At 42.0% G+C, this 25,138-nt stretch overlaps 1 protein-coding gene across 3 annotated transcripts in view; it reads right to left on the bottom strand.

Annotated features, from left to right (window-relative positions):
- MTM1 (myotubularin 1) overlaps nucleotides 1-12,921 on the bottom strand; it is a 48,943-nt gene extending 36,022 nt beyond the window's left edge. For all 3 annotated transcript variants that reach the window (XM_086619534.1, XM_086619535.1, XM_086619536.1), the window contains exons 1-4: nucleotides 12,804-12,921; nucleotides 12,063-12,195; nucleotides 1,989-2,060; nucleotides 947-1,019 (exon numbers count right to left, since the gene is read on the bottom strand). In XM_086619534.1, the coding sequence (XP_086475660.1) occupies nucleotides 947-1,019; nucleotides 1,989-2,051 (136 nt within the window). In that variant the 5' untranslated portion in view covers nucleotides 2,052-2,060; nucleotides 12,063-12,195; nucleotides 12,804-12,921. The remainder of the gene's footprint in view (nucleotides 1-946; nucleotides 1,020-1,988; nucleotides 2,061-12,062; nucleotides 12,196-12,803) is intronic.
- Between the last annotated feature and the right edge of the window lie 12,217 nt (nucleotides 12,922-25,138).

The raw sequence follows: 25,138 nt of genomic DNA, 5'->3' as shown, positions 1-25,138 counted from the left end.
TTTAACTGAAACAATGCCATTAAAGCCTTCAGTGAAGCACTACAAACCACCTATTTCTCCCTGTCCACTCATTTCTTTAGCCCAATATCTGCCTTCCACAACAGGCACCCTCCTTCCAGCGTGCTGCCCCAAAGCACAGACAACTTTCATAAGGATCGTATCAAACATTCATCTTAGTCCCACACCCTCTCCCCTCACGCCCTCCCCACAACTTTCTCAATTAAAAATGGAACTAATTTCCTTTGAATCACCACTTTGGTTTCACCTCAGCCAATCTTGTTTACAAACCCACCTAACAAATCCTCGGGCGAGGTGGAAGGAGAAGCTTCACAAATAAAAGACAGACCAGTTTCAATTGCATTCTGATACCTCAACACCAACTTCCATGAGTGGAAGGCTCCATTCCAACAAGAGCCTCTACCAATTAAGAAACACAATAAGGTACGCAATACCTTCAACATCACTGTATGTATAGGCGAACAAATGAATAGTGGCTGCATGCATGCCACGTTGTGTCAAGGAAGCATGGGATTGTACTTAGGGTAGTCACACTTTGGGCTAAGGTTTTGAGCTACTGTACAAGATATGAATACTGCCACATAGTGCATGGCATGTCGAATTCTCTTGACTTGGAAAGCTTGGAGGGGTTCTCCTCACTAGACACAAGCCACTTAGTCTGCAGATACAATCTTGACTTGCAATTTCTTTTTATCAGAGGATCTACCATGTGTGGAAACCAAGATTTTAAAGACTTAAAAAGTTCTTTGTGGTAAGTGATAAAAACTCCCTATCACAGTTCTTTAAAAAAAAAAAAAAATACATTTTAGCAAGACTTACCCTGGCCCCCAGCCCAAACTAGTCCGAATTATGAAACAATCCAGTGAGATACATGTATATGCCAGACTCCTAAACATATATTGCATTAGGCACCTATATATCTTCTTACCTGTAAATCTAGTCTCTCCTGGCAGACGAGGTATTTCTTCATTTTGTTCCCAGTTAGTTCCGTCTTTCAGAGTCTAAAGAAAGAGAAGCACAACACACATCATATTTTATTTATAATTCCTTCAAGTTCCAGATTAAAAAAAAAAAACTTACAGGAAATTTCTGCATGGGAAAGAAGAGGTTTTTCCACAGTAGAAATTGACACCAAAACAGGAACACACAACACCATCCTAAACTGCAACTATTAAGCATTTAAAGGTTGAACAGATCTGAAACATAAGCTTTTTTCAGTCTTTCTTCTAAAAGAATAGCTAACTATATTTGCACTAAATTGGAATTAAATTTCTATACCATAAGTTCTCTGAAAATTTTGTGCATTTAATTTTCCAAGTACGCTGGGCTTGAAAGAACAAATCAACTGAAATCACTTAAGCAACGTACTCACAACTATTACACACAATCCACTGATTTGTGACTCTTCCCACGTTCAGTAGGTTTTAAGAACGATTAACAGAAAATAATCTTTGTTTTTGAAGAAACGTTTAAAAAGCTAAAGAAAACCTCAGTTTCTCTTTCCTTGCACACAGGTTACATTTTCTCCAGTCATACAGCATCAAAAAGCAGAGGGGAATGCCATCTAGATCACTTTAATGTATTTCCCACTACAGATGAACGCTTTAGAACTGGGCCAACCACACATAACTAAGTGTAACTCAGCAATTGCAGCACAGAGTCTTTCTACAGCATCAAAACTTTTCAAGAATGTCACAGAATATTTCAAGGTAGAAAGCAAGGATGAGAGTAAGTATATTAGAATTTATTTTAAAGAAGGTTTTATAACTTGCGATACAGAGAATATGTCACTCATCCACTCTGAAAAATATTTAAATCAAGCTAGTTGATTGCTTTAGAATTTTAGCAATAAAAATAAGTATATACACTACAGGAAAAAGTCATTCAAATACTCATTTTTCTACCCAAAGGTGGAAGATAATGATCTCTGGGACCTCTGATATAAAAAACATGAAAAAAGTTACACTCACCCTTTTACTTGAGGAACTCTCCAAGGAGTTGGAATTATATTTAGGTGTTGATGATGAGGCCATACTGGGTATCTGATGAGAAAGCACAAATTGGAGACTTAAACTTCCTCTTGCACTACATACTATTTACAGGAGAGATTTAGACTTTGGAGGTCCACAGGTAGACATCAAGTGCTGCCAGAATGTTTTGCAAGTTACTATTAATTTAAAAAAATTACACAATGCCTTGTAATTGAAGGTCACTATTTAAAAGCACCCAAATCTAACACGAAATTCATTACTAGCTCTGGGATTGATTCTTATTATAAGGTATATTCTGACTCAAGCTGTATTTTGGAATTCAGTTGTTTGAATACTATCATTAGTTCAGTCAACAGACATTAGTGTGCGTGTTTCAAGTGACAGGATACACATACTATGAAACACAACCTACTTGGAGCATTTGTATTAAGACTCTTCATCTAGAAAAACAGGAACAAACTATAAAATTATTGCACAGATCTTGAAATCACAAGCATGTCAATACACTCAAGTGCTTCAAGAAGTTTTTTTTAAAAAAAAAAAAAAAAACAAAAACAGGAGAGAAAGAAAAAGCAGGAATTCCACAGCACTTCTGCACTTAAAAACAATCCTCCATTTCCTAAACTGAAACTTTAGTCAGCACACCAGGAGGGGGAGTATCCAGCCTTCTGGTCCAAATAGCCTTGATATGTTTAAAGGACAGATTTTTTTTTTTTTTTTTTAATGGTATTGATTGAAGACAGAATCACATGATACAGGATTCATCATCTTAATCATTTCCTGATATTGCACAGGGGATCTCTAGAACAAACTCTGGGAAAACGATCCTATTTGAAGTTACTCCCAACAGTTAACTTTGTACCAGATTACACTTCCCTTTCACTAGTCACACGCCCTTCATCAAGCCAATTTCACATCCTACACCAACCTTGAACAGTTTTTGTTTGTTTCGGGGAGAAAATTATTACAGACCATACAATCTTTGCTTCTATTCCATAAATGAAACATTGTCACCTTAAATCAGCACTTTCTCAACCCTCTCAACACTGAGAAGAGTTTGCAGATTCCTCTGCACCATGACAAATCAGCCCATGGTCCTGTGTAACAGTGTGCTCACAGTGACGCTGCAACAGTCCTACACGGGCGACAGCTTAAGCTGCAGGATCCAAAATGCTCTGAAGTTACTATAACAAAACAGGAATGTGTCCGTGCAGGAAGAAGGCAGAAAACCACCACCTGATGTTCTACAGGTTTGTTACCTGCTTACTGTGCCCAAGCTTTCCGTAAAGAAAACATAGGAAAACTGACACTGTGTTTAATATCATAATATTCAGTGACACAGCTTATCAGTAGAAAAATTACATCCTTCTGGAGAAAAAAAAAGGAAACTAAATTAAGTTGAAAAAATAAAAATAAAAATATGCTTTTGAATGCTGCAGAGCCTGTGTGACCCTGTCACCTGGACGTATCCCTTTCTGGATCTCCGGCAGTCTCAGCTTTCTTCAACTAGAGGGGTCCTGGGCTAATTTTGGTGCAACACCAACAGTTTAAATGAAAAGCTATTAGCAATCAACATTAAATTGTCATTCTTTCAAACTACCCTTCACAGAAAAACTATTGCAACACCGGACATTAATGTTTTGACTACATAATTTAGAAGATTAAGAGAAGATATTTCCAGTTTTTCCTTCTTTGCAATATCTTGCATACTATAAAACTTTAGGTAGATTTAACTTTTTCTATATTGCTATGCTAACTTGTGAGCATCCAGTATTTGTTCGGATGACTTTCCTTAATTTATAGAAGCTTAAGTTTTCTAATAACCAGGTAATTACAAAGGTAAAAGGTATATTTACTCAGAAGCTTTTTAAAAATGTTTTCCATAGGAAGTGGGTTTTGTTCATATTTTAAGTGAGAAATACCAGGTGAGACAGAGAGACAAAGGCACGGCAGCCCGTTTTTCTATGTCAGCACACAAAGTGGTTTTAACTAGAGCTCACATAAATTTAAATCAAGGCTGCCCCAACCATGACAGACAAGTGAGCACAAACCAGCCCCAGAAAAGTGACTTTTAAAAGACGTGGCACCCTGAACAGGTCTGCACTGCTACATGGAAATGCCGACTGCAGCAGGCACACAGGCACACCCAAGCTGTTGATGTTCCAACCGCAGCGACGCCACCAGCACAGCCACCCAAAGACGAGCCTCAGCAGAGGGCACACGAGCCCACCCGGGATCCTGGGCACTCACCTCGGCACCAACCACCCCTGTCACTGCTCCTGCTGCCTGAGCTCGTCAGAATAAAGGCTGGATTCAAGGTTCCTTATGCCTTTCAGTACTACCTCCAATCGCAGAGTACTTCTGCTGCTCACGCAGGGAAGAGTATGAAGTGTTTTACAAGTCTTCTGTTTCCTGCTTTGCTTTCTACCTTGTTTCCTCCTTCACTGCACATTCACTAAGTTTTGGCTGAACGTTAGCATTACATACGGTGAGTTATGATTCTGAAATAATCACCGGACTCCAGAACACTGACTGTAACTTTTTCAAACCTCAGTGTAAATTAAATGGAAAAAGCAGAAATTCTGTCGGATCCTCAGAAAAATTTTTCTTTGTAGAAGCTGACAGCAGCGTGGGGCAGAGCTCACATCCCCTCCACGCTGCCACTTCAAACAAACAAGATGTCTGAGCAGACCTTGTGTGCCTGTTTCTGTGTACACAAATTTGTTTTGTGTAAAACTCCCCCAACTTTCCATCAGAGTGATTTCTTTACACATACTTTGCAGTGAGAAGAAATTCACTCACTGACTTCCATTTCCATAGCATATTTCATTATAGAATTACAACCAACTACTCTGTTTCATTTCCAACACTTCAATGATGCAAATTAGACTTATTCAGAGCTAATTAAGTTGAATAAATATGGATTGAAGGTAAGGTGTTATCTGTCAGATTTTTTTATTTAAAGTCTATCATACATTTTCACTAAAATTAATGCAAGTTATTTCATTAGTATGTAAGCAGAAAAATTTATTTAATGCTACCGAAATTACACTTTGAAATCCAATCTCACTTGAAAAACCCAAATACTAACAAGCACATTTATAACCACCCACGTTTCCTTGATTTCTGTAAGTAAACTATGGTCAAGTAATTAAACTTGACAGTATAGAACATCCATTAAGCAGCATTTAGAACAATGTCCACTTTTGGACCTCAGTACAAGACAGGCATTGATAAACTGCAGCAAGTTCAGCAGAGGGTCACCAAGAGGACCAGGACCTGGAGCACATGCCCTACAGCGTGAGGTTGAGGGAGCTGGGAATCATTCAACCTGAAGAAGAGACAGCTTCAGCGCGACATCACAGCTGCCCACCAGGCCCTTTGAGGTGGTTACACTGAGAAGACAGAGCCAGTGTCCTCGAAACGGTGAGTGATGGGAGGACAAGGCACAACAGAAACCAAAACAAACCAGCTTACAGCTCGATTTAAGGAAAAAACACCTCTACTTTTGTACCTTAAGGACAGCCAGACAGTGAAAACAGGGCCCAGGGAGGCTGCAGTCTCCATCCCGAGAGGTTTTTAAGACCCAACTGAATAAAGCTTTCAGCAGCTTTGTCTGATCCTGCTTTGAGCAAGGGGTTGAACTAGATACCTCCTGAAGTCCCTTCCAACCTGAATTACTCTATGCTTCTGTGACCTTCAGGCAACAGACAAGATTAAGTTCTCATTTAAAAGTACCCATCGAACAAGGACACACCCTTAAAGAAGTGGATTCCTCTATATCAAAAGAGCAAACAAGCTTTCAAAAACATTTAAAATGAACATGAAATATTTCCTTTTATAATATTATTTCTTTTTCTGACGAATTGTAGAAGCAGCTTCTGGCAACCTCCCAAAGCAATATTGCCACGAACAATTCAAAAAAACACTCCATCATAGTCTTAAAATAGCTACAACTTTCCCATTATCATGGAGCAGCAGTAGTCCTTCCACACAGGGAAAAACCTTGCAAGTAGTTTTCCACTGCAAACATGCTTTCGTCCCCTGTATCACTCAAATGTACTTCTATACTTGCACAAAAACTGAAAACCATACAAACCTCATGCTTGTCAGCAGCTGAACAGAAGTACAATTACTCTGCAAGTTTAAAACAAATCAGACAACTTTGTTTATGATATTGTGCAGTTACAACAGCTGAACATTCTTCCCTGAATCTAGAATAGCAAGGAGACAAAGCAATTTTACTGGATTTAACTTGAACTAATAAACAAAGCTTTGTTAAAGTTACCAGAACTTAATATAGTAACACTACCAAGAAACATAGGCTCCAATGATCTCACAATAACAATTAAACTACTTGGGATCTGTATTTTCATTAAAGATTATATTTATACTTGTGCTTCCTAGGATTCATGGGAACGGAGGCACAACAACATTTGAAAGGGCAGGCACCAAAGGCCAGATTTTACGAAGTCAGTTCAAGGATACTCTCTTCTTTTTATGAATAAATGTCAACAGACACAATCATATGCCCACACAGAAAATCTAAAAAAAGTTTAAAACATGTAAATAAGCTTTTGAGGATTAATAAAACTGAAATGACCAGCTAGTCTTTCCTTAAGGTTCTTTCCCACCAACAGGTTAGAGGATGTCTGCAGTTCAGCTTGGAAAGGCCAAGACTCTTGTAAGCCATGTTTAGATTGACAACCACCTGATGAATCTAGTTCTCATTAGTTATGATCCAGAAAGAAATTAAAGCTCGTTTGACATTTTGCTGGTCCTTTTAAGGTTTCACATTCACACCAGAATCACACCAAATAATTTGTAACTATTGTATCACTGAGCCATGCTTGTGTCAACCTAAAGTCTTTACATATCTAAAGAACTGGTTTGTGCCCAAACACAACATAATCTGCATCTGTCAAAGAATTACCGTCACAAACACCTGAGATCAAGTAAACTTTATCAAATAAATTCTGAGCACCACTTTACAGATATTTAATACTTTTAACCCTCCATCACTGGATTAAAAGTTTAGGAAAAAAACTTTCAAATTTGTACCTGTATCAATCATTGGGAGCAACAGCAATTTTGACAACACAATGTAAAATGACGTTTTTAACTCTGTAGAGTCTATAATGTTCAATATGTTAATCTGGAAAAATTGAGGAAATTAAACTGCTAAATCACCATACACAGAAGACATTTACAGAATATACTAAGAGGTAAACAAGATGAAAAGACACTAGTGACACCCATTATTATAGTTGAAACAGTTGTTTTGTGTGCACGTGTACATATATACATAGAATATAAGAGCAACTAGGTAAGCATGAGAATTATTTGCTTTTACCAGAATCAAATTGATCAATACGGTGAAAATGAACAACAAAAAGTTCAACTGAACATTTTCTAGCACCATTCTGATTTCTGTCACACATCAATAACCATGTCACAAGATAACACCAAAGTTCTCAATCCTGCTCCAGACAATGATTTGTGCAAGAACAAAAAAAGTCTGTGCATCTCCAAGGCCTCTCCTAAAAATATAGTTACAAAATTTACTATGCCACTTCATTTGCTGCCATAGTGATTCAGAAAACAATTAGAGCATTCCTAAAAACAGTTACAACTGGACAATTATAATGACACTTGAAAGCAATCAGGGCACTGTGTTAATCATTTAAGATCTGCAAGGCATCTGCCAGCCTAGATAAAAAAGAAACTATTTTCATAGTTAGACCTGATACCAAATAAGGAATTATTTCAAAGAGAAGAAAAATATTATAACAGTAAACAAATTTTCACTGCTTTTGAGAGGTAAGTGCAGTAGTGTGGGTATATGGAAGAAGATACTTGCACCCTCATTTAAACAGAAGATGCAAAAAACAAAAAAAGCAGATTTATAATGACAAGGTATGCTGGTATTACACAAAGACTGCAGAGTTTTATTTGGTACAGTAACAACCTACAGAGCTAATATGAATATAATGCCTTGTGCTTCCCATAATAAAATTAAAAGTCTAAAATACAGTTAAAGTCCTGAAAACAAAACCACATCTCTGTCAGCACTACAACTGCGCAGAACAGATAGCACATAATACATCAGTTTTCAGAAATAACGTATAGAATAGAGCAGAACTGTAGGAATTTCTAAGACAGCAGCAAAATTAAGCTGAGACAACCATGACGGAAGAAGGGGGAAAAAAAAAAAAAAAAAAGTATTTTGTTTTAAGTTTTAAGAAAAAAGGAACACAAATCCTTTAAAAAAAAATAAGAAAAGCAATAGCCCTGAAGGGTCATGCCAACAACAGTGTCTAAGTTATCATATCAGAGCGTCACCAAAATAAGCACCAGCATCCTTAATACAAGTAAACATGCATTTAATACACCAAATTCAAGTGCAGTCATTCAACTCATTCACATTTAATAACATTTCAGAATTAGACATGAAGATATACAGGGACAGGAAACAAGTCACAAGAAAGATCCACAGCAATGAAGGCAGTTTTGCAGACATCAGCTGTCCCTAATCAAATGGCACCAATCAACCAAAAAGAAACAGAGTGAGACCCAAGTGTCACAACCAACTAATCAAGTCCACAGAAACAAACACATCTTTCATTTAACCAGTGGTATTTCAGCACAAAGGAACTATACTCAATAACAGAAACAAAAACAAGGTAGCAGAAGCCTCCAAAGTTTAACAAAGCAATAAAAAATAAATAACATAACGCAGAAATTTCCAGTTTCAAATAAAGTTAAAAAAAAAAATCCACACCATCCACACTACACAAATACTTGCTTATATTTATTTCCAAATAAAAAGCCCCATGAAAAACTTCCTACAACAGTGAAAGATAGCAATGAAGGGAGTTTTTAGAAGTAAAACTATTTTTTTAAACAACGATGTCACTCATGCTCTCTGACCTGATACATTTAGACTACTTAACTAAAACCCAGATTTTAACATTTAGAAGTCATACAGCACTGACACCAAAAACATGTCTAGAGCATTGCCAATTCAGACATCATCATAGTTACACATCTTTAACTGTGTCAGTAGCAATTAACCTGTCACTTGTTATGCACTGGATGGCAAAGAGAAGGAACGGAAAACTGACTTACCTGTGAGATGCAAGTGTCATTTAAACAGGAAAAGGTTCTATTGAACCACTTAAGAGAGCATAAGCACCTCCTACCATCAGAGGTGAAGGGCGAATCATACCTACGATGTATACCAGCAGACCTCCTTTGCCTATCAAGCCATAAGCTTCTAACTGCACTTATCTCAGAGTGGATCTTTGGAGTCAACATGGATTGCCAGATCACAGAAACTCCTATTTCTTCTTTACCATCACAGTTACAGTCTGTAAAATCCTTCCAAGTGTACCCTCTTGGTAATGGAGTCTGCAGCCCTTACCTTACCTTTCCTTGAGTAGATCCTCAAGATTCCACTAATCTGAGACTAAATTTTGCCACTGATGGGTCTTCTCCCTTAATGTCTAAACAATATTCCCCATTCACATGTACTTACTAAATCTACATTTTCCAGGGAAACCATAAAAGCTTTCAAGACTCTTTGAAAGCCTTCTCAATCTAAGCCATAACTAGAACACAAAAAGCATGCCAGCAGCACAAGTGTCAATGAAATACTGTGCATGTAGAATGCATACTAGTGTTTGCCCTTCTGCACCAAAGTTCCCAAGTCAGTTAATCAAATTCATCAGTAACGCACCATAAAAAATTTCTGTATCCTACAAAGAAAGTATCACTTAGAAAAAAAACACCTTGCAATCTGGAGGTACCTGTTTGCTAAACGTCAATTCTCCACCAGGCTTCCAGCCTTCAGGAAAAACGCACTCCAAAATCCCACATGTTGCCAATTCTCGGCTAGACTGAGAACGGCAGCTGCACAACTCCACACCGACTGCTGAATTTGCAAAGAATCAGAAACGCTCCCTCTCCCAGAAAAAGCATTCTCTCCTTCCCTAATGTGCCCCATATCTGAAAGGGTAAGTCATTGCCGCCACAGGGCTCCCTACAAGCAACTGCAAACAAATAAAAGTTCACAACAGTCCAGTGACTGCCAATTCAGCAAACAAGTCAGCAGTGCACCAGCTGCCTGCCCGCTCCATTCTACCGGCTCGCTATACCAGGTCGTTTTGAAGATGTGAGAAGGAAGACTCTGAACTAACAAAAAACAATACCCAGACAATGAAGTTCTACAAATGGCAACAAGTATCAACAGCCTGGCAGAAAGTCTGGCAGACTTTCTCAGTGCAACCAGATCCTACACACTTCTATGTGTGTGTTTCTTTCAAAAAAAAAAAAAAATCTTGTAGCTTGCAAATGAAAGTCAGGTATTGAATAAATGATAGCTGGAGGGAGTTAAAAAAAAAAATCTTCAGTTTTGTCTTGACTGATATTTCTACTGTCTTTATTTGAAGGTTTTCTTTACTGCCTTAACTTATCATGGAATTTGACTCCCACCATATTTTCAAAGTAAATCACAACTTCCAACAAGACCTAACACAAAAGTTTATAACAGTAGTTTTTCTAATGATCAATCCAATTGCTTCCTCCTTTCAAATTATATTGAAAATATGGCCCCGGGGTGATATCCTTGGCTTTTATCCTGGCTAGTTTTCTTGTAAGAGAATTACAAGCTCTCTCCCAAAGCCAGATGATACAGCAGGACATGTGCTATCATGGACACTAAGTAACTTACCTGCTGATGGACTCTGATACGTTGATTTTTTTTTTATGCTTTACATCACAGTAACAAGGAAAAGCAGCACCTACTTCAGTGGTAATAAATATGATTATTTGCTAAGATCTGTTTTCCAGCAATTGTCAGAGGTCTACTCCTTGTAATTTATGCTAACAATTACTTCTGTCCACTTGCACGCGTTTATTGTTTCTCCTGTATTTGTTCTATGCATAACACCTTTCTCTTGCCATGATTATCTTTTTTCATGACTTTTTCTTAATATTTACCATGGTAACTGAGTTCTAAAGTGGAGGTTCAGTCATGTGAGTGGATCAAAGAAAGTAGTTTTCCCTCTATGCATATAGCCCTGTACAGCAAGCAGCTGTTAAATCTAGCTAGATTAGGTGGCGTGACAGAAGTAGGTTTTTTTAGGAACCATTTGTCACATTACCTCTAGAATCAGCACTACATCTGTAGGAAACCTATGCCTGAAGGCTGATCTGTGGCTTTCTAAACCCACCCAGCCTATTTTCTCTACTCTGCATCCCCTGCAGGGAACGTATACCTCCCACACTGTCAAAAGCTGGTGCGGTTGACAGGAAAGCCTATGGGATAGCAAACGCAGCTTCAAAGTTTTCTATTAAGAAAGCCTTCAGTTGCTCTCTGCTCATTCTTCTCGAAAGACATCCCCTCAGGCCACTGTAGCTCTATTGCTAAAGATTTAACCGATGATTCCACAAGAGAAATGGAAATTGTAGTTGTTATACAATGATACACTGTATTAAAAAAAATGACACTGTAAAGTTAAAATGACATCTTCTACTCAGGCTTTCCTCCAACAACACATACAACCAATACATCCGACTCATCCTCTTTCATCTGCTGTGTGCAATTCCGTCTTCCACTACATGAATTGCTTCCCTGAATACACATAATAACATGGAGAAAGTACCATTCTGAGTTTGTCTCTGTCTAAAAAGAAGCGGGCTAAGGACTATGATGAAGTCATCCACAAACCATTCTCTGCTCCAGTCCCTAAGAAGGGGGAGATTGGGACTATCCTGCCCAAGTCACTCATGAAGCAGCACCCCACTTCTGGGTGTGCGCTTTCAAGTAACTTTGCTGGGCACAGAAGTTTGGTACTTCTGTATTCCACACCTGCCTGTGTATGTTAAGCATTAATGGGCCCAGTCACATCACACAGTCTGGCATACAGCCTTTCCAGTCATTACATGGAACAGCCCACCAAAGAGGCTGCGCACCAATTACTTCGATTTGGTTAAGAAACACACACCCCATCTTACACAAAAGCGTAACTCGGTCTACTTGAAAACACTTACTTTTGTTTTTTCTTGCTCAGAAACCTCCAGGTTTAATAAGTCATTTCAGTTGCAGAAAACAGACACCCACGTCAGCCTGAGATGAGAGGACAACAGCACATCCATTCCTCGACTTCTGTGCTGTAGCTGGCCCCTGACAGGAATGGAACAGGTAGGAAGACATTGTTAGCACAGCCAGAATACTTCAATTGTCATCACTTTCTAAAAAACTTCAGAGAGGAAGCTAAACCTCAGAATAGTTGCTACTAAAAACATTCTCGAGAAACAAAACTAGTTCTTTTTATGTTTTATCTTGTGTCAGAAGATTTGGCATCAAGTAGGTGGAATTGAGAAGAACTTTCTCTTCCAAAATGTTAAGATATGGTTTTGAAATATTTCTAATGTGTAAATCTTATGCAGACTTTAATCACGCTTATGTTCCCCATACATATTTGGGCACCTTACTGCACACAGTCAAGCATTTCCTCTCTCATCCCTTTCCAAGAATGCTGCCATTTGTTTCTTTTCCCAAATACATTCAGGAATGACTTTCATATGAAAGCTGCTATGTAACTTGGTGAAGTCAGAAGGAATAGACCATGAAACAAAACAACTTTTACATGATTCAAGTTCTTGGAAAAATTAGTATGTTATCTCCTTTAAAAGAAGACGCACAATATTAAAGAGCTACAGCTACTTCTCATTAAATTAGTATTGTATTCCAAATTATCTACTGTTAGTTTACACTGTAACTCTACATACCAGGCATACATTAACAGTAGAGCTTGCTCAGCCTCAATGATGCTACAAGGCCATCTCTTCAGCAAGTACTTCTTTTGGAAGTATCCTTCTGACCAAGTACAGAATGATTAAACAGTGCAGAAAGGGAAAACGTTGCATTTTATTGAAAATACCTCTGTATCTCATCACTTGTGACATCTGCCACACAATGAAGCTACATACAGCCCCAAAAGCTTTGTTTGTTAAGGCTCGTTGCACTTACCAGCTTTGTTAATAACTGTACAGTCTAACTTTTCTACCCATCTAAACTACACATTAGCATTAAAAAGGAAACTACAGCAGGAGAGAGGTTCTGGTTTTGCACAGTGCTAATCATGTACCATGAGATATAGTCTTCCCAATATGGTTAATGATAAACAAATATATGACTACCAGCAAGCAGTGAGCACAATACTGCCCCAAAACAGGTATTATGCAGTAAAGTCAAGGTACTTTTTAAACACATATAGTTTTGATTAGTACCTGTCATGACAAGTCAGGCTACAGTCCAACTGCAAAACACTTAACACCTACACAATTTTAAAACTGAATTTGCCCATGTTACTTCCTACAGTATCAAGAAAAATGGGGCTGTCCGTGAAAAGAAAAAAAGCTAATGCCCTTCTTATGGTCTTAATTACACATACATCTGAAAAAAACAAACCAACCAACAAACACCAATCACACGAAGCAGGAATTATGCTTTTTGACTGACCACCACAGCACAAAGATCAGCAAGCAGAGACAGTCTATCGAGAGTCATTTCTTGTTCTAAATCAACTAAAAACGTTTGCTCCGAAATGGAAGGTTTCAGCTTTTCAGCCGTGGACACTGCAAGAAGTCACATGCTTCAAAACAAAATTCAAGCCAGTAAGAAATTAATACTAAAGCGGCTTAAAAGTCTGAAAGCGAATAAAAAGCACTCAGGATATTTTCGTATCACGGAAGATCATTTCTTTTTGCAAGACATGCACAAACTGCAGTTCAAAGGTGGCTCTGCTAAGCCGTGCCGCCGGGCCATGCGCTGCAGCAACACGTCGCTTCCAGACTGATTCAGCACGTCGGGGCGTGAGGCAGGAGCAGCCGGAGCCCAACACCAACACTCAACCCCCGCCGCCGAGCCCCGCCGGCCGCTCCGCCTGTGGCGGCCACCGTGACCCCCGGCGGGCGGGCAGGCGCCGCGGCCCGCCGGGGTCGCGGGGCTCCCAGAGCGCTCGGGGCGCCAAGGGGCGCCCTCACGAAGCCTCCAGCAGCCCCCGACCGGCGAAGAGGCGGAGGGCGGCGGGCGCGGGGCGTGCCGCGCCCTGAGGGAGAGGGGCCGGGCCGCAGGGAAGGCCCGAGCCGGCGGCAGCCACACCGGCGGGCGGACGGGGACGGGAGGAAAGGACCCCCGGCGCACGGAGGGGCAGGGCAGGGCACCGCCCCGCCGCCCGGCCCGCGCCCACCGACACTCACCGCCACACGCCGCCGTCGCGGGCCCGAGCGCGGCGCCGCCCGCTCCCCGCCCCGCGCGGGCCCACCGCGCCCGCTCACGTGACGCTGCCCCGGTGCCTGCCGGGAGGTGCAGTCCGCGCGGCCGCGGGCCCTGCTGGGAGCTGTAGTCCGGGGGGGCGGTGGCGGGAAACAGCCGCCTGGGGCTGTGAGGGGCGGCGGGCGGCGCGGGGTGTCGTTACTCTCAGGTGTCTGCCTTACTATCAATTCCAAAAACTTCAGAAAATCAAAACAGAAAAAAATACAAGGGAATTGGGCTGGTGCCTCTTACGATGTAAAAGTTGTTTCTGGAGTAAAAAATATTTTTCTGCAATAAGCGTGGAACTGTGTGTTTCACATGAACAAGCAGCAGAAGCAAGCGGCGAGCAAAAGGGGGTGAAATATGAGTTCAGCTCCTCACGCAGGCGATCTCGGCTGTGGTCTGCGGGTTACCATACGCCTTTGCTTCCGACATCATCCTTTCAGCAAAGACTAGCGAGAAAATTTATCGATGCAGTTTTGAAATCTTACTTTGATTGATCCCAGTGTGGTATTTCCAGCTGTAAATCACAAATCAATGTATTGGTTTATATATACACATTTATACATATAGGTATACATTTATTGGTCTACATACATCTGTGTATACACACATCCTATTTGATGATTCATTCAAGGTTTGATTTAGATCACATTTTAAAGCTTTTCTCTGACAACATGAAAACTAGAAAGATTTTTTTTTTTCCTTACTCAGTTCTGACACTTCATGGTTCAGATCACTCAAAGCGCTCTCCACAAACGCCCTCACAAATTTTTTTCCATCAATTTTGTTCTAGATCTTTTCCAACCTGGCTTATGCCCCTTGCGTTTCTTTGAAAAGATAAAGTCTCAAACGGCCTCTCGCTCATATGACCTTTAATGATCACAACTATTATTCCACCCTAATCTGTCAAGTGAAATACTCCCCACCCTTGTTTGGTGTCTGTCTTCTCCCTTTTTTTCCTCCTACATTTCTAATCCACCTACTTGCACATTTTTGAGCGGCTTTTCCTTACATGCCTTCCAGCTCCTGGTAGATACTAACCAGGCCTTTCCCCTTGGATCACTCCTCTAGTCCCTCTACCTTTTATCCCCACATAATGTGTACTACAACCACAGCTCAAACAACAATTTCCACTCAGATTTTTCACAGCTATGCCTCTTCACGGCAGATCTTCATGCTTTCCTAACTAATCTCTTGGCTTGTGTCTCTTACTACCTTCTTTTCACTGCTCAGTGGGACTTCACCTTTTGCTGCACAGAGAGACAAACACCCCAAGAGTCCCACACCTGCATGGTCAGATGCCGGAAGATGATGTGAACTGGAAAAAATGTGCTCTGAGTCACCTGAGTGATGATGCACCTGACGGCCATTTGGATCTGCGAGAGCATATGTTATTAAAGTTTTTTGTATGAGTGGGGTCCTGGGATGTTTAGGCTGTCTCTGTGTTTCTCAGCCTGGTCCTCATCCTTTGGTGTTGCAGCATATGGTGCCTGGGTCGTAATCAGCCCAGACAGCACACAAATACTCCAGCCTCCAATCCCTCGACCATCTGGATAAAAACTGGTTAACTGACAACCCTAATGTCATTTTAAGCTCAGTATAGTTAAAATAGTGTCGAGTCTTCTCCCACAAGTACTCTCTACTTTATCTATTACACTATTATCTGCCTGTATGTAATCATCTTTGACTCAGACCTTTCCCTAGCCCTTTATGTGCCGACTATGTCTAAATCTGTCCACATAGCTAAAACTCTCATCTTCTCAAATCTCAATTACTGCAGCATCCTTTCCTTTGGCCTTGGAAAATATAACCTTGTCTTGCTCATACTTATTGAGAACGCTGCTGCAAAGGCCATTTCTCTTAGTCTGTCATTTTCACCATGTTTTTGCTCTCTTTTCATCCCTGTGCGGGCTCAGCCTACTCTATCATGTCGATCCTTACCTACGTGTCTTTACTTTCAAAGGCCTCCATAGCCTGTCTTCACCTCACTTGCCATTTCCATTCACTGCTGAGGTCTAACTACAGCTCACAATGACAGTTTTCACAGCCTGGAAGTAATAGATCTAAACAGCTTCTTTTCTGCTTTCTTTTGGCTGCCTTCTGTTTCCAAGGATCCTATAAACAGCCCGAAAGTTACTGATAATTTTTCCTCAAAACTCTCCTGAAAACTTTTCTTTCCTGTCTACAATGTCTACAACGCAGCGTCATATTTCTTTATGCTGCCTCTCCTGCCTGTATTCCTCAGTTCTCCCATTTCATACTCTGTAAAATTCTCAGGGCAGGACTATCCTTTGTGTTGATTCTCATCCATAACAGGGTCTTGTAGCACTATAGTAATGCAAATAATAAATACTCATATGGAACTGATCTTTGAGAAGAGGAGACTGAGGGGGGAACCTCATTAATGTTTATAAATATGTAAAGGGTGACTGTCATGAGGATGGAGCCAGGCTCTTCTCAGTGGCATCCAATGATAGGACAAGGGGAAATGGATATAAGCTGGAACATAGGAAGTTCTGCTTAAACATGAGGAAGAACTTCTTCCCAATAAGGGTAACAGAACACTGGAACAGGCTGCCCGGGGAGGTTGTGGAGTCTCTTTCTCTGGAGATGTTGAAAACCTGCCTGGACGCATTCTTGTGTGATCTGATCTAGGTGGTCCTGCTCCGGCAGGGGGATTGGACTAGATAATCCTTTGAGGTCGCTTCCAATCTCTAACATTCTGTGATTCTGTGATTATGAGATTGATGACAACAAAGTGCAATTTGGGAGCATAACCACACCTGATAATAATATTAACATGTTTCCCTACTATTCTGGAGAGTAGAGGGGCAAAACTAAGCAGAGGTGGGCAGTCTGCATCTTTAAATCAAGCTCATAGGTCAAGTTGAAGATGATTTATATCCCTCTACTTCACAACAATTTTCGCTTGGTTATAGTTGCTGTTGTGACAGACAAAACGGAAAAGACAATGTAGTGTTAAACATAGCATACGTACATAGGTACGTCTGTATGTTCCTGTGTGTACATTCTTTTTTCCTTTTATGAGTTAGGTATTAGAAAAGATACGGTATATCAGGGATTCTTTTGCTTTTCTAGCACTGTGCCACTTGCACCCTTTGTTTCCCGTTGTCATTTGTTTGCTAACTTGATGTTTATTTTTGTCTCTGCTAAATAAAGGCTGCCAGATTTAATTCTTTTAAGCTGTACTTTAAGACCTCTTTAACCTATTTCTATCTAGCTTTTCCCTCAATTAGCCTAATCATTTCCTTATCAAGTAGCACGTTACCAAATAAAACATCTATAGCACCCTAAAAAAACATCTGCCCCTTGCTGCTTGACTCACAATAGCAATAAGGTGAGTTATATAAGAGGCTCGTTATATTTCTGGATCCTGCGGCTCCCAAGGGCTGGAAATAGCAACTGTATTTTGGGAATCTTTTTCAGAGACACTGACTGAATCTACATACTTGTTATTGTGAAATCAGGCAGATGCTAACTTTCAGATACTCAGGTTTTGCATGCACAGAAGTGCTGCCACCAAAACCAGGTACAGAGCAACTGAAGCATACATGTAAGTATGCTTTTATATGTATAAATATAGATACATACTTTTTTTTATATATATATATACACACATGTCTGCTGTGACTAGGAGATAGATACCTCCTATTATACACTGATTCCTCATCTTTGAAAACAGAGAAAATAAATATCAGGTACTTGCTGATTCTATATTTAGGTAGAAAAAGCCTCATTATTTTCTCCATGCAAATACTAGAAGCAGTCAGTATGTTTTATTTGAGAAATAGCTTCATTTCACAGGAAGGCAAACTCATTCTCACATGTATCATACCTAATTGGCATAGCAAGTAAAAGGTTTTGAGAGAATTGGAGTGAACTTGGATGAAAAAAACCCAAACAAATGGAAGTTAGTAATATCCCCTAAATTACCAGAACTGTTAGTGGAATTAATTTTAGTACTGTCAGAACAATGCCTCGAGTTAGAAGAAACAGAAGAAAATCCTGTTAAATTAAATAGCACACGAAGGACTAAGCTTCCAGTGCACGTAAATGTAAATTGCAATAGAAAGTGACCTGCTGAACGTGTAAATAGAGCCTGTAAAACAGAAGGACCTTTCGGACTAATACCTGTTAAGTGCTTTGCTCTGTGCGCTGAAGTTCTCTCAAAGGCTGAGGTTTCATTCAAATCCCTCAAGAGCTCTAGCGACATGAGGCAGCTGAGACTACAGCAGTGAAGGAGTTAAAGTTAAAATACTTTGTAAAAGCATAGCACATTATCTGTCATCAAACAGTTTTATCAGCATAAAAAAAACACGTAAGATGGACTCCTCCAACACCCTCCTTCTACTGTCAAAGTCCACACATGTACAACTTCAACTACGGTAGCATCTCGATCACTTAAAATTCGGCACCTAAGAGTTATTTTAAGCACTTTTAAAATATGTCAATGAGCACAACAGAGATGGGTGACAGAGGCGAGTTAATACGTGCTCTGTTCAGAAACACGCTTTGGTTTACAGAGCAAGAGTCGCAGCAGCTGATAGGACAGGAAGGAAACGTTGCCACCAGCATTTACTACTCACAGTGGAATGTTTGTGCGTTTTGAAAACACAGCACAGCCCCTCCCAGCTGTCATCCCTCAACGAAGCGGAGTTAGCTTTCGAATTCGGACAAGCTCCAGGAAGCAGACTGCAGTTGCTGAACACCAAAGAATCCCGAGGTCACAGGACCAGCCAGGGAGCCTGCAGAAGGATCAGCACTGGGAAAGTCTTTCCTCCTTCCTTTTTAGAAACATACGTATGTTTAAATCAGAACATATTTTTGCTTGATTTCCATGACAGTATGTGGTGTCACATTGTCAACAGAAGTGGCTGCTTACGCAGGGTAGGCAATCAATCAGTTTACAAGCTGTTCCAGGCACCACTACCACCAGAGCTTTACTGGTTTCTCTCTCTAAAGCCCTGTTGATCCATTAATTCAGAAGAAACTCTGCACTCTCAGGTACTGGTGATAAACTTCAGGCTGGATCCACGCCGTGTCAGCAGAGGCTGCCAGTGCAGAGCTAGAGGAATCAAGAATATGGTTTCTCTTGGATTCTCTAAAACTCATCTTTATTGATTTTGGTTTAATTCAAATTTCTCCTATGCTTTGTAGGGAAAATGGATCTAATCTTGTCATTCTAAGGTATTATTCTTTATAATAAAAAAGAAAATCCACCACCATAGTCAGTTTTCCTAAATATGTCATGGTGGAGAGAAGAGAAACTGGATTTCAGATCCAGTTTTCTTTCTCATTGTTAGAGAATATTTCCGTTTATCAGCAAGATAAAAAAAAACAACTGGCTTTCATGGTGTTAGCAGGAATCTCCATTGCTGCAGCCAATGAAGGTTCTTCTCTTAACTCCTGTGGGACCAAGGAGCATTCCTATGGGAGTGAAAGAGCCATGCTGCTATGGATCAACTAGCCTGGCTCATCTTTGCACTCTGGAGAGTAGGAGAAGATCATTTTATTACGAAGCAGAATTTCTTTACTTGATCTAATGAGTGGAGCAAAACCCCTTTCAGCTCTGCAAAATCACTGAGACAAGTGGGGTCTTCAGAAGCCCTGAGTGTCACATCAGATGCTGACACAGGTTTCTTCAGACAGTTAGCAAAGCTTCAAGCAGCCACCTGAAAAAAATAACAGCTTTTATTGGAGCTAATGCAGTCATTTCTTCCATGAAGCTTCTTGTGAATAATTCTTGCTGGAAAAATTGTACATGATTTCTTTTCATTTATATTTTAATGCAATTTATTATACAACAGCGACCTCCATTCAGGGTTCAGAAGATCAGAGTACTTACAGTAATCTTCACAGCACTTTGTATCTCCAGCTACAGCTTACATTCACAGCATGAAAAGAATAAGAAGTTAATGTACCAAATCAGAAAGTCTCTGTGTGGCAGGGTTAATCTCAGTGTTGAGTTATTATTTATTAGTAGTATTATGGTAGTGTCTAGAGACCAGGGCCTCATTGTGTTGGGCATTGCATAAAATACACAAAGAATATATTTGCTCTCTAGAATAGCTCGCAGTTTAAGTTTGAGGATGGTTTGAGGATGTGGACAAGAGGTACTGCAGCTATCGTTACTGCCACAGCCAGAGTCGAAACTCCTTTCATGCTTATTGTGGATGCTGACACCAGGAATAAAATTACCTACTGACAGACAATTAAAATGGAAACATCATTCTGGGATCAGACCTCAAGGTGCAAGATGAAAAGACCCTCCCTGTCTGATTTCACGCCAGGCCAAGCACGGTTGCAGATGGTGTCTTGCTCCACTCTTGGGTACATTAGCCATCCATAAGAAGCTCAAGAGGTGTCAGGCGTTTGAGTTTCTAAACCAGCCGACCATGGAGATGTCTGCAAAATGAAACAGTGGGTAAAATGGTGAAGCAGTTACATATCCCTGTGCATTAGAGAGTGCTGGAAAAGCATGCGCCTGTGATGGTAGAGCTGCACATGGCTTAGCGTGTCAGCTTTTGGCATAGCAGCTGGAAATGTGAGCATGTTTTCTGGCTTACACACTGGTAGCCATTCCAGGATGCAATCACCTTTTTTTTTTGCTACCTCTAGTAAATAACGTTTGGCTCCTCTCTGTTGAATGCTGTGTTCATGTCACAACTCACTTCTAGCCAGTTTCCTCTGAGGATGACTCTGATACAATAATTTCTGTGTGTTTCTGGGCACCCTCCCACTAGGTGATTTTGAACTGTTGGTTAATTGTACCAAGTTCGAAATACATGAGGGGTCTCAAGATAATTAAGTTTCATAGAGTAGACAGCCAGGGAGAAGAGGGTCACTTTCCAAATATGCACCAGTTCACCTTTTAGAGCCTTGGATTCCCATCAACCATTCTTGGCAGCCAGACATGGCAGTCCACAGGCTACCGTCATGTGTGCGAAGGACTACATGTGGAAAATAAAAGAAATGTATAGGTGTGTGAGGAGATGCAAAAAAAAAAAAAACCACCAAAAAACTCCACTGCAAAACCTAAAAAAGCACACCTCAGTTAAAAAGTCAGAACAGCTACAAATGCCAGATCTGTAAGAAATCACTTCCATTGTTCGGGCAAAAACTGGTCAAGCAACACGTTAACGCAGAATTGCGCATCCAAGAGCAGACAGATATCCTCCTGGAGCACTCATGAAGCTGAACAGCATCAACTCGATCTCTGGCTGCAAATAATTACAAAAGCGCAATTGCCCCCACAAATTGTGAGACACCAACAAAACACTAATTTTCCTTGTAGATTCGGAGCGTGGCCTGAAGTGCATTGGTGTAAAAACTCATTTCCCTTTTCAACAAGAGATTGGGTTCTTAGTCACTCAAGCAGCAACACTCAGCCTGTTGCAGCCAAGTATTTGCAAGTATTTTGTTTAAATTTTTCTTTGAATACTCAGTTACCTGCCACAGGCAGTGGGAACTGCCGCTTTTGGCCCGAGGAGGCCAGCTGTGGGCTCATCTGCTTTTCCTGGACTGTGCTGTGCGGGGAGCGGGTGCTGCAGGACACTGCTACGGTACCAGGAGGCTCTTTGATCTGGCTGACACAGTAAAGCAAAGACACGGAACTAATAATAATACTTGGCACTTTTACAGTCCGAGCTGCTAAAAGCACTTCATCGGTGTTAACCAATCACCCCTCCCACTGTCTCTGTGGAAGAGGGACTATCTCGATTTTATGGGTAGGTAAACTGAGGTGCAGAGCTTGGCTGGGACACCAGCAGCCTCTGGTATGCAGCGATGAGCACACCACTGAGCTAGGAAGCCTCCCCAAATGAAGGAAAGGGCTCTGCAGAACAGCAACGGAGTATCCCACGGGAAGTGGGCTCTGCAAATCCACCCAACCACACTCCCAGGTCTACACTAACAAAGAGACACGTTACATTTCTGCGTGTTCTGGCCCGAGGGCAGGCTCCGAGGGAGGTGACCGTGCCACAGGATCTGGGGAAAGGTCCTCCCTGTGCAGAGGGGTCACTTGAGGCTGCAATAAGTTCCCAGCCATGAAATCTCTCTCCAGTACATTTCTGTGCCCTCTCTCCCTCCATCCTTCATTTCAGGTTCACTCCAGGTGATGCTACATTCACAGCGGTCCCCAGAGCAGCAACAGCCCCCCAGCCCGTGTCGGAGGAGCTGTGCTGCACTGCGGCTAAAGCCAGGCCGCTCTCCGCCTGAACGCGTGTCCGTCATCTCCGCTGTCAACGGGCACCTGCTGCTTCCTCTGGCAATGAATCGGAACCCAGATCTGTCCCTTTTCTCCTGCTTGATCCCCACAGGTCCTCTTGCTCCTGCTAGCTGTCTGGGTACCTGCTGCATTAGTATTAGCAGTATACTACTACATTATTTCAACTATGAGTCATAAGCCAAAAACTTGAGCAGAGTAAAGATCCACAGGTTTGAAGCAGAAGTAGGACTCCACCTGCTCTTCAAGATGCACAAGTGACACTTTCAAAGAGTTTGTTGGCAGGAATATTGGTCAAGAAGAGTGAACCACTCATGTTTTCACCATGAGCCCAAGTCCTCTTGGCCGGGCGAGGTGTGCCACATCCCAGAGCTGTGAACAAGGCACTGAGTAAAGCGAAGAGCTTGCACAGAAAGTCGGTGAAATCCATGGCTCATCCTCTGCTGACTACCTGCCGGGCTGCATGCTCTCCCTGGTCGGGATGAGACAACTGGCTCTTGAGGTTGGAAAATTAAGACACCAAGGAGCCTGACTCATGGTCCGTACAGAAACAACCAGCTTATCCTCCCAGAGCTGTAAAACAAAGTCCAAACTGGTGCCCAGCAATCAATGGTAATACAACCCACTGGCCGCGAGACGTGGCTGCCAGTCCTGCTTAACTACACTTGATGTATCCTACTGGTGTCTGCCTGCCTCATTAGGCACTTCAATATCTTTGGGATTCGAGTCCTGAGCCTTTTGTGCCTCACGGTCCCCCGCTGCTAATGGACATCATCAACTACCTTGAAAGGTCACGGGAAAATACATGTATTTATTAAAGATGGTGAGGCTCAAACAGGGGGTTAATGGGAACCGCTTAGGCAAATAGTGTGGCCAGCTAATATGTGAAAGAGAATAACAATTTATGGGCTGAGAAGAGGAAAGGAACGCAGGTCCTGGTCTGCCAGGTAATTCTGTTTCCCCGGCTGCCATACAGAGCTGGCAGGGCTGACAAGGAGCAGTCTGTAAACTTGAAACAAAGCATGTTTCTGCAGCTGGATGGAGTCAAGCACAGCTCTATGTTAGCAAAGAAAAAAACAGATTTCACAACTTTATAGCTTCGGGTCCGTTTCCCCTCCGGGAGTGAAAATAGGTCGGTCTCACCACCTCCTGCCACTGCCCCAGGTCCTGTCTGTCCCAGCCATTCATCAAACACAGCACAGCTCCAGGATGTGAAACTGAGCAGGGTCAGCACTCGGGTCCTTTTGCTCCTTGAAAAGGGATTAAGACAACATCAGAACAATTAAAATGTCATTTTTCGATACAAATCTGACTTTGAGCTTAAAATGGCGTTTCTTTTTTCCTCTCCAACCAAATTGTTTGAATCTCAGACATTAAATTGCAGCATCGTAAAGCTCAGTAAGGACAAACCCAACATGATGCACAAAACCCGGGAGCTTCTCACCGGTTTCTGGCTCTGACACACGTGAGACCAGCAGCGGGGTTCAGCCACGTGGCAAAGGAGCCTTTGGGCTGTGGGGACAAATCATTGCTGTAGCTCCGGGTTGTTCCAGTTAACACATAGCTGTGATGCAACCCAGACCACTGCCATGCCAACCTCGAGAAAAAGAAAAGAAATCCAACTGACTCTACTCCCTGAGCTCATGAAAGCAAAGAAATGGGGCTCCGTGTCCCCACGACGTTCAAGCTCCTGCGTCGTTGGCTACAGAGAGGGCACAGAGCCCAACTCGGACAGCCCGACACTGGCACGCGCAGCCCAGCGCAGACAGCGCGAGCCCTTGTTAGGCAAACGGCTGCCTCGGGCAGAACGGGGATGGAAGCCAAGTCCCAGACCTGCCACGTAACGGGAAATGGATTAAGACATGTATAAAACAGCGTATTTGTTCTGCGCAGCGCTACAAAACCGTCGAGCGAGCGGGGAGGGAGCAAAGAAAATGGCTGAGATTTAACTACAGCTCTACTGATTTCAGCCAGGCTGCTTTAATAAGGCGCCTTTCCCCGGTTTTATGCAGGATTGTACACAGGAGGCCTCTTGACCAGCCGGAGTCGTAAGTTCTCAGTAACTCCTGCAGCTGCCAACCCGCACTTGTGTTTTAGCTTGCCCAAGAGAGACCCTTGTTGGTATTTAAAACACCTCGCTCTCTTCCAGACTCTTTATTTCATTTTATTTTTAAATTTGCTATATATACTGCAGGGAATAGAAGGTGAAACAGGCATTCATTTGGCATTAAGCACCAGAACCTGAGCTCAGCCTGAATAGATGGCCGGGCAGATGTGCCAGGGCCAAGTGTCCCCCCCGGGAGCGTTTGCCACCTGCCCTTCGGTGCAGACACGCAGCAGAAGAAGAGGCAGAGCCGGCGCAGCTACTGGCTGCTCGCCCTCACGCCTTCCCTCGTCCTTGCCTGCCCCACGACCAGGTGCCAGCGTGGAGCGGGTGCTCTCCTGGGGTCACCCTGCACATCTGTGGTGCCTCCTGCACCACGCAGGGCCATCGGGGCAGGACCACGAGGCAAGTGCCGGCCTCTCGCCAGGTGCTCGCTCCTGCTGCCAGACTGGTGT

The sequence above is a fragment of the Tauraco erythrolophus genome, chromosome 13 (genome assembly GCF_009769465.1).
Source record: "Tauraco erythrolophus isolate bTauEry1 chromosome 13, bTauEry1.pri, whole genome shotgun sequence".
Classification (NCBI taxonomy): Eukaryota; Metazoa; Chordata; class Aves; order Musophagiformes; family Musophagidae; genus Tauraco; species Tauraco erythrolophus.
The sequence above is the reverse complement of the archived record's forward strand: the minus strand, read 5'-3'. Positions and strand labels throughout refer to the sequence as shown.